At 40.2% G+C, this 10228-nt stretch overlaps 1 protein-coding gene across 1 annotated transcript; it reads left to right on the top strand.

Annotated features, from left to right (window-relative positions):
• The first annotated feature begins 1204 nt into the window (after nt 1–1204).
• LOC119740768 (sorbitol dehydrogenase-like) lies at nt 1205–10092 on the top strand. Its single transcript, XM_038216181.1, has 9 exons — nt 1205–1367; nt 3883–3916; nt 4367–4531; nt 5021–5180; nt 5665–5783; nt 6773–6838; nt 7453–7628; nt 8098–8219; nt 8588–10092. The coding sequence occupies exons 1-9, from the start codon at nt 1311–1313 to the stop codon at nt 8742–8744; spliced, it is 1056 nt and encodes a 351-aa protein (XP_038072109.1). The 5' UTR covers nt 1205–1310; the 3' UTR covers nt 8745–10092.
• The last annotated feature ends 136 nt before the right edge of the window (nt 10093–10228 follow it).

The following is a 10228-nucleotide window of genomic DNA, read 5'->3' on the forward strand; positions in this document are numbered from 1 at the left end:
AGGGTAGATGTGTGTAGACTTTTTCTGTACAGGGTAGATGTCTGTAGACTTTTTCTGTACAGTGTAGATGTGTGTAGACTTTTTCTGTACAGGGTAGATGTCTGTAGACTTTTTCTGTACAGTGTAGATACGTGTAGACTTTTTTTGTACAGTGTAGATGTGTGTAGACTTTTTCTGTACAGTGTAGATGTCTGTAGATTTTTTTCTGTACAGTGTAGATGTCTGTAGACTTTTTCTGTACAGGGTAGATGTGTGTAGACTTTTTCTGTACAGGGTATAGATGTGTGTAGACTTTTTCTGTACAGGGTAGATGTGTGTAGACTTTTTCTGTACAGGGTAGATGTGTGTAGACTTTTTCTGTACAGGGTAGATGTGTGTAGACTTTTTCTGTACAGGGTGTAGATGTGTGTAGACTTTTTCTGTACAGTGTAGATGCCTGTAGACTTTTTCTGTACAGGGTAGATGTGTGTAGACTTTTTCTGTACAGGGTAGATGTGTGTAGACTTTTTCTGTACAGGGTAGATGTGTGTAGACTTTTTCTGTACAGTGTAGATGTGTGTAGACTTTTTCTGTACAGGGTAGATGTGTGTAGACTTTTTCTGTACAGGGTATAGATGTGTGTAGACTTTTTCTGTACAGGGTAGATGTGTGTAGACTTTTTCTGTACAGGGTAGATGCGTGTAGACTTTTTCTGTACAGGGTAGATGCCTGTAGGCTTTTTCTGTACAGGGTAGACTTTTTCTGTACAGGGTAGATGTGTGTAGACTTTTTGAATGGCGCACGACATAATATGTAGATGTACCGGTACATGTATAGTCTTTTTTCTGGAATTATAGGCAACGGGTACTACATAGACATGGGTATTTTGTGCAGCATAGTTTTTTTGTCTGATGAGAGCGCTTTATTCTAGTTTTTATGTAGAGTGAATGTAGCTACACACGTACCAGTCCACTTTTTTTTGGTCCCATATGTTGCATGGTATATCATCAGCACTTACCAGCCAACCTGTCCCATTATGCAGGGGTTTTCTATAATTTCCTTTTTATCATTATGTGGCTGTAGATTGTTTATAATGTAATTTGAATATTCAATATTACAACATCTGCATGTGGTTTAAGTGTTTATAGTGTATTTCGAGTAATTCTGGGGAATTTGGCAGATTTTTGATCCATCTGACAGATTTTTGAAGTGCATTTAGCAGAATTTAGTCATGACCTTACGGTCATCCTAGCCCGCCCGTCTACGTCACGTCCAAAAACAGTGAGTGAGGTTGACTTCTCATTCGTTTCCATCAGGTTTTCTGCGTAAAAATGGCTGAAGTGGAAAATCTCTCTGCTGTTCTGAAAAAGAAGGGTGAACTGGTGTTGGTAAGATGTAATTTCGCAAGACTTTGGTTGATTGTTGACTGAGCATGGAGTTGAAATGCCTCCATCATCTGATCATGTCCATGGACCTGTGCTGTGGACTGCAGGCCAGGAAACACCCACAAAACCACGGCACAGCTATCGCGTCACATTGTTGTGGGTGTTTAGCTCCATGGTCATGATCATGATCATCATGTGATGGTTTGTTTTCACCATAGCTGCACTGTGTGTGATGGAGCTAATTATAGCTCCATGGTTTAAACATTAGGCTACATAAATTTGGGCGGTCTTGTACTTCTTCTAGTTTATATGGACTTTCGATCAAGGAAAGAAGGTTGCAACCTGAGGAAAGAATGTTCCAACCTGACACTGCTTTTTTCTTCATACAGATTCATAGGGCTTAGTTATATCGATAAGTATAAGGTCAGTCATTGCAAAAATGACGATAAGACATGAATCTGGAACAGAAACATTTCCAAGTTTGTTAGGTAAAAAAGTTTTACAGGCCCTATGCTTACAAAATTTTTTTTACTCTCTAGCTCTGTAGACTTGGTACACAACCGCTGAAGCTTGAAGTAGCATCAGTTTGCAACATTCTTTCCCAACCTGACGCTATTTCAGCGGTTGTGTACAAAGTCTATGGAGACTAGAGTCAAAAAAGTACAGTCGTTTTCCTAGTTCCAGATTTTTCTTAGTTCCGGATTGCTTCAAATAAAAACCTACCTCTTTTGGAATAGTCTCCAATAGAAATTTTCTGATGGAGTGCATTTTGAAAAGGAAAATGGAAGCTTCTTGATACACAAAGATCTTTTCGATAAAATCTTTAGGCCAGATTTCCGACTCGCACTTTGACATATTTGGACGGTTTGTAGAAAATCATGGGAGCTGCGAATCGACGATAAATTTTCTGCTCGGTATATTACTCGTACCGTGCGATTTCGAAAATTTTGTTCATGCACTACAGTGGTACAAACTCTTCCATCGAATGTTTATTGAATCAAAATAAGTTGTAGAGTCTCTAATATTTCAAAATTCACGAATGACCATATGTTTTTGCCTAGTTCCAGATTGCGCGTGCTCTTACTAATAAATTTTTATTCTGTGCTGGGTCATAGGTTTCCAGTGAGTTTGTGCCGTTGCGCTGTAGACAAAAGTTTCAAAATCATTTACGTTAATTCTTTTTTTGAAATTTGCTGAAATTCTCTTGAAGTTGAATCAACGATTTTTGGAAAATTAAGTAACATTTCATCAGAAAATGTGCTTGATTCGGGGTGGTTTGGGCTGAAAAATAGATTTTCTCTCGTGATGTTTTTTTTTCGCGCGAAGCAATTATTGATGGATTCGGAACTGATTAAACCGATCCGGAAATAGGAAAAGTGGCGTTGGTACATTTGACGTCGTAAAGTCAAAATAAAAGGAGCTTGAATTTGGAAAATTATTTTGTAGCATCTCCATCACTCAAAGTAAACTTTTTAATCAATGTCACTTGAATTCGTTTAGTAGTTGAGCTGGAAGCAATCTGAACGATGTTTGCTATCCGGAACTAGGAAAACAACTGTATCTCCTAACTAAGTTGGAAAAGTTTCTCAGTTCCAGATTTATGTCTTATGACATTTTTTGCAAAGATTCCATATCTAGCCATCACCAATTTTTTCCCATCAGCCATCAGAAAGTGATAATATGTCCCCAAAAGTCAAATTTAGCAGGGGAAAAATTGAAGTATTAACCAAGTTAACTGAGAAAACACTTTGACAATGTCAGACCAGTCTCATACGGTTTTGTGCATAGAGGGACAATAATTACTGGTCAGATATGAGAATCTTTCCACTGACCTTCATTGAGATGATATATGAAGGAAAAAACAGCATCGGGTTGCAGCATTCTCTCCCCGATAAAGTATACCCTATGCGTATGATGTCATCAGTCCTACAGAGACATGCACAACATGACCTCGCTGAGGTCAAATCTCAGACTAGACCCAATTGACTTGTGTTGAGTCTTAGACTTGCACGAGTAAATCAAATTCCAATCATTTTCATCATGGTGATGGTATATAACAAAGATTCACGTACAATGAATTCAAGATGGCAGCCTCCTGCACGAGAAGGACGAGGATCAGTTTCCCAATTTGAAGGGAAAATTTCTCTTTTCTTCCCATTTAATACAGGTATATGACCCTAACCACAACCATTTGTATTTTCATTTCCCACTGAAGCCTACAGGGGCACATGAGGCAGTTCGAGGACTGTTTTGGGGGTGAAATCTGAAGATTTTGATTGGGAGTATGATGAAAATGATTGGAATTTGATTAATGGTACTCGCGATAGAGATATGATCCTAGGATATTCTACTATCACCCGACCATGTCCAAATGATAAAAAAGGGGATTCGAAGAGTCCTAGTTACTCGGACTAGACTCGAGTGATTTTGACTACAGCACTACCTCTTACAATACAATATTCCTTCAAAAATCAACAATGCTAACATTTTCCTCTTTTCTTTTTCTTTTTGTAAACAGGAGAACACACCCATCCCTTTGCCAGGAAAAAATGGTTGGTGCCTTCCCAGTATATTAAAACTCGAGGGATCTAATTTTTTTGTGTTTCATTTTTTTTTGCATTTTAGCCTTAATTACCTTGCTGAAATACATGTTATTCAACAGTGCATTATCTGTGAGATTTTAATAAGAATTGAACAAAAACTTCAATGCGAATTGCCGCGCCTGCTGTTCACTGCCGGCTTACTCTGTTCAATATAAAACCACAATCTATCTGAGTGCTGCCTTATCAATTAAGTAAGTTCTTGTTCAGTGTACTGTGCAGTAACTGTCATTTCGCAAGACCCAAAGTCAACTATGTGAGATCTTGTTCAAAAAGTTCTTTAAAAATATGGTAAGAAATTTAAGCATTTTAGCCGACACACTTTTAGGACTCGGTCTGCAGAACACACAATCACACCATGTGTTGTTTGCATTCCACTTGGTCCCTCGTTTACAACTTCAGAGGTTCAGCTCAAGATGGCCGCTGTGGGAATCTGTGGCTCTGACGTCCACTACCTCGTCAATGGCCGTATCGGCGACTTCATTGTCAAGTCCCCCATGATTCTCGGCCACGAGTCTGCAGGGATCGTCTCTGCTCTTGGTGAAGGGGTCACCAACTTGAAAGTCGGTAAGAAAGTGTTTTTGCTGGTCCCAGAGGGCCAGCCTAGTGCAGTCTCTGCCAGTGGCGCACCCAGGATTCAGTTTTTGGGGGCTCACATTTTTTTGGGTCAAATTTGTTAAAAGTTAAATAATTTTCCAAACATGTTGCCCAAAATTTTTGGCCGCAGAAAAAAAAAATTGGGGTTTTTTTTGGGGGGGGGGGGGGATTGGACTATTTTGCCATTGGTTGCGCTTATACCCCTGTTATACTACTCGAAAATAGGCCACAAACATATCACCAGGGTCAAATCATGGAACTAAAAAAAAAAATTACAAAAAATGTACAATCTCAGGGAGGGGGAGGGGGGCTCAAGCCCCCGAGGGTCCCCCCCCCCCCCCCATCATTGTACCATCAAAAACTGCCCTGGCACTGTATAGATTTGTTGGGGAATAAATTCAATGTACATTTTATACCATGTAATACAAGTACCAATCAGTTAATGTGGATGTATTGCAGGTGATCGTGTGGCCATCGAGCCCGGAGTCCCTTGCAGGATGTGTTCGTTCTGTAAGGAGGGGCGCTACAATCTCTGCCCTGACGTTTTCTTCTGCGCCACTCCACCGGATGACGGTTCCCTACGTCGCTATTACTGCCACGCTGCTGATTTCTGCTTCAAGTATGCACTATCTTTGACAAATTTTACTGAAAGGGTAGAGGAATACCTTCACATTTGATGGAGTGTTCAGTGACAAACGGACTTCTCAAAAGAGTTGCAGATGGGTTTGCAGCATTCCTGCTGTGTATGGACACATAATGGCTTTAGGTAGTGACACGGTAATACACACACAGACAAGGAAAGATAAAGGGTGCATGGATCCCTGCACATAGAATCCACTTTGTGTCCAGAAATTTGGACAAAGTTTGTTCCAACTCACCATTTCACGCCCCTCCCCCCCCCCCAAAAGCAGACTGCCCAGATATTGGCCATCTGCATATTGTAGTTCAAAGATGAGCCATTGTCAACATTTTCGCAGAAAAGAAATTGCAGAAAGGATACATGTACATTGCCTATCCTTTCCGAAAAAATGGTTGAAAACAGCCACAAACCCTCCTGCATAGTTGCTATTTTTGTGCTCATTTTTTTTCTTTTTTCCTTGTAGGCTCCCTGACCATGTCTCCTTGGAAGAGGGCGCCCTCTTGGAACCACTGTCAGTCGGTGTCCATGCCTGCCGCAGAGCCGGCGTCCGCCTCGGAAGTCGTGTTCTGGTCCTGGGTGCAGGTTTGTGTTCCAAACACAATGCGTTCCAAAACAAAGTCTTTGTCTCGGTTCAACTTGATTTTCTTAAGGTGTCTATGCTTAAAGCCATCGAGAATCGTTCAGCACTTACCTCATTCAAGCAAAGTCCCCAAAGTATTGCATGATTTTGATCTCGTTCGGTTTATAAGGATGTCTAGGGCCAATCAAGTTTTGGGTAATCGATATCTTGGACGCTATGCATTGTTACGGAACTGAATCACGTTGCTATTGAAAGTCGCCAACTTTGTCATGCCAGAGTTGTAATGACTCGAGTTAATGACTTGACTCGAGTCTGACTCGAGTCAACATTTTTGGTGACTCGACTTGACTCGAGTCCCTATGGGTAAATGACTCGACTCGACTCGAGTCACTGCAAGCAAATGACTCAACTCAACTCGAGTCCCTCATCAAAAGACTCGACTTGACTCGAGCGAATGCTAATAAGACTCAAGTCCCAAAAATAAAAGCAAAATTTTGCGAAAAGTATTTGCAATGACTTACGGTGAGAATTTTATGTTCATTTACAAACATACAACGTGTCACAGACTCCCACCTTATGGTTCTGGAACGCACAAAATACTATTCAGGAACCGGATTTTAAACACATTTTCCAATTCGTTGTTTCATCATTGGCTTTGAGCGATTTCTTATAAAGCCTCTTGGATTCGAACGCCGGCTAAATTTATGCCCTCCTTTTATACATTTTGGTAAATAGTGTTAAAATATTCGTGACTCGAATTGACTCGAGCTAAATATTTGACTCGACTCGACCTTCTTGACCTAATGACTCGACTCGACTCGAGTCACTTCTTTAAAATGACTCGACTCGACTCGAGTCACAAAAATCAGTGACTCGTTACAACTCTGTGTCATGCTACCCAAGTGTCAATATTAGAGTCTCAAATTGAGAAGCTACCTTAAAAATCTTCCATGGTTCTAGTTTATTTTGATTACGATGTCTACATCTGCAGGACCCATCGGATTGCTGGCTTTGCTGACTGCTAAGGCCATGGGAGCAACTCACATTGCCATCACTGGTAAGATTAATTTGCCTTTAAATTAAAAAAAAACCACTTTGATGAGTTTAGTCAAATCCAACCCATGGCGGCTACAGCTGATCATAGTCCTGCAATGTATCTTGGTGGATCGTAACCTATGATGAGTTTCGTGAAATCAATTCCTGGTCAACAAAAATGTTACCAAGCTGCCAAGTTTTTAATTTTAAACACGTCTCCAGTATCAGTTTATTATCAAAAAGATTTAACAGATCGATATAAGGTATTAACCCTTCTAGTGGGAGTTGGTTATTCAGACAAATGTGGAAAACCCTTTAAAGTCCCTGCAGGTCATTTCAGGTGAAGGGATATGAAGTGTTTAAGTAACTGTGTCACACAGTGAGTCACTGCACACACAAAACAGCACTATGGAGAGCAGTGAAGCTGCTTGCCCTGAGCTTAACCACGCAAAAGGATTGTGCAGGGACTTGAGTTGTTATCCATACTCCACAGAAGATTACCTGGAAGGAATTTGACACATGGGTGCCTAGCTCTATGGGCAAAAGTGGTTTTGCAAAAGTCGAAGGGTTGTAAAGTGCAGAAGACTAGGAAGGTTAATGATGAGTGAATCTGCTTTCTACCTCCATCGATTAAAGACCTGGACCAGGGTCGTCTGGACGTGGCCAAGAAGCTAGGAGCCCATCATGCATTGCGGGTGGACACTCGGGATGCTGAGGAGATGGCGCGTAGAGTGGAGGCGGCATTGGGATGCAAGCCGGAGATCAGCATCGAGTGCAGCGGAGCAGAACCCAGCATTCAGACAGGAATCTATGTAAGTCTAGCAAGTCTGTCTATTGCTACGGCTATTTACTGTAGCTGCCACTGGCAAAAATGAAAACCATAGCCACGGAATAACAAATTCAGAGACGGCCTCATCTTTCCTGTCTTCAACCCTCTTTGTTGTTTGTATATATATGTAGATGAGGTAAGATATTGCTGTAAAGCCTCTTGCTCAGGGACACGACCTGTGTGTAATTTCATCATTAAAGTCTGGTCTGCCTAGTGTACTACAATCACAGAGCTGACAAAAACACAGTAGCCCCAACTCCTTTGCCATTTCATGGGCGGAATCTATCCAATTCTCACACACTGTTTTTATTAAACTTCAAGCCTGCTGTAAAATGAAAGTGGTAGGGATCTCCTTCCCTCAATCTTGTAAAACCTTTCAAAACCCTCCGATGGGTTTTTGACGGATCTGGGCATGGTCAGTGTTTTATTTTTGATTGATATTTTCTCGGTAGGCAACCAAGTCTGGCGGTGTCCTGGTTCTGGTTGGTTTGGGCCCACCGACGGTCAATGTGCCCATGGTCAGTGCAGCTCTGAGGGAGGTGGACATCCGTGGCATCTTCCGATATGCCAACTGGTGAGTGACAAACTGATAGATAATTACAGTGACTTTTGAGGTTGGTTGAGGGTAGGGGGTTCAGGGTTGACAGCCCTGTGAGATGTGTGGTATGCTGAACAACCACAGCAATGCCTTCAAATCTGAAATTTTGAAAGAAGTGATTTAACAATACAAGACTTCTGGCAAACACAAATGTTAGCATAGTATTAGTACACCACAAAAAAGTTAGTGTGACTTTTCTGTTTATAACGTTAGCCCATTGCAAAAGCATTAGTCCCTCTACTGCCCCAAACCCAGGTGTTGTGTGCTAATAGGTTACATTGGCCCCTGGTAACGCAATCTGGCAATTTGCACTGAGGTAAACTTTTCTCTTCTTCACTCTTCAGCTACCCTCTTGCCCTGGAGATGATTGCGTCGGGCAAGGTGGATGCCAAGCCACTGATAACTCATCACTTCCCCCTGGAGAAGACACTGGAGGCATTTGAGACGTCCAGGACCGGAGCAGGAGGAGCCATCAAGGTCATGATCCACTGCGATCAGTAAGAGAGAGAGACAGAGAGAGACAGGAATTACTATGGCAACTGAATCCATAGCAACCATTCCAAAATGCTATTCAGATATGGATGATGTAAAATAATCATTTAATACAGTTCATGGTAACGAGTTTTAAAAAAAACGAGTTAAAAAAAAAAAATTCAAATAGGTCATGAATCATGAGAGAGGAATCACTATGGCAACAGAACCTATAGCAACCATTCCAAAACGTTATTCAGATGTGAATGATGTAAAATAGAAACAAAGTTCATGGTAAAAATCTTTTGAAACAAAAACTGTATTTGGTTGTGAATTATGAGGTACAGTGAGCAATATGATATCTGTTTGTCATTGCATTGTAATCCTCTGCAGCTATTGTACCTAGGAAATCATATGACCATGATTCGAAGCTGCCTAACAAGAATAATTATATTGTTTATTTTTCATTTTTTGCATATTGTTATCCACTTGTTTAAGTCCCGCCATGGTTTAAATGTATGTCACGAGTAGTTGAGCATGGAATATAAATTGCTATAATTTGTGCGATGAAAGAAGACTTGCATGTAATGCTACTCAGTTTTCTATTTCTAATTGTGATTTTACTTCAGGTGGGCGACAATTAAGACATTTAGAATAATGCTTTTGTGTTTTCATGTTTATAAGTTAGACTCTGTCACAATTGCCAAGTGTATTTTGGGAATGTAATTCCATTGATTCCTTTTTGTTTGTTTGAATTGCCACATAAATCTGCATAAAGATAAACTCTAAAGGTGTATAATATTATTGCAATTTTTTATACCTGAATTAGTAGATGAATAAAGTATATTTGCTAAACAAATTTTGGTAGCACACAAATTTATATGAAGATAAATGTTGGCTTCTCCATAGACAATCATGTTTGTCTATTTTTTTTTCGGTCGGGGTATGTAATGCATTTGTTGTGGTCCCTGCTTGATCAATAGAGAGGTTATGTACTTGTGTAGAGCAAAACAATTTGGTATGTAACTATTAAAAGAATATAATATCCAGATGCCACATACAAAGTCTATGGAGAGTCAAGAATTTTTTTTTTTTAAAGAATTTCGTATCAAAATTGGCAATGTTTCTCGGTCCCAGATTCATGTCTTTTCAACATTTTTGCAATAACTGACCTTCATTGAGATGATAAAACATGCAGTAAACTCAAGCTTAATTTCAGATGAACTACACAATTCACATATGTTGGCATACTCGTTTTATTGTACTACTTTCTCCTTATTAAATTGTGTAACATGTATTTTGCTCAGATTGTGAAGCTTATGAAATGATGTCTTAATAAATTTGGGAAGAATTCAGTTTCCTATTACCACCGTAATAAGCAATGATTTCTAGTTCATTATTTTGTAATTAGTATTTGCAATTCAGGGGAAGTGTGGCCTAGCGGTAAGGGTTTGTGACTCATGATCAGAGGGTCGGGTTTGAATCCAGCTGCTGGCTATCCGTCGTGTCCTTGG

Source organism: Patiria miniata, unplaced genomic scaffold, assembly GCF_015706575.1.
Source record: "Patiria miniata isolate m_02_andy unplaced genomic scaffold, ASM1570657v1 HiC_scaffold_5, whole genome shotgun sequence".
Classification (NCBI taxonomy): Eukaryota; Metazoa; Echinodermata; class Asteroidea; order Valvatida; family Asterinidae; genus Patiria; species Patiria miniata.

Excerpts from the sequence above, each read along its gene's own strand:
- LOC119740768 (XM_038216181.1), top strand. The coding sequence starts at position 1,311 with ATGGCTGAAGTGGAAAATCTCTCTGCTGTTCTGAAAAAGAAGGGTGAA. Across the intron at positions 3,917-4,366 it reads CCCTTTGCCAGGAAAAAATG|AGGTTCAGCTCAAGATGGCC; the intron begins GTTGGTGCCTTC and ends TTACAACTTCAG. Across the intron at positions 4,532-5,020 it reads GGTCACCAACTTGAAAGTCG|GTGATCGTGTGGCCATCGAG; the intron begins GTAAGAAAGTGT and ends GATGTATTGCAG.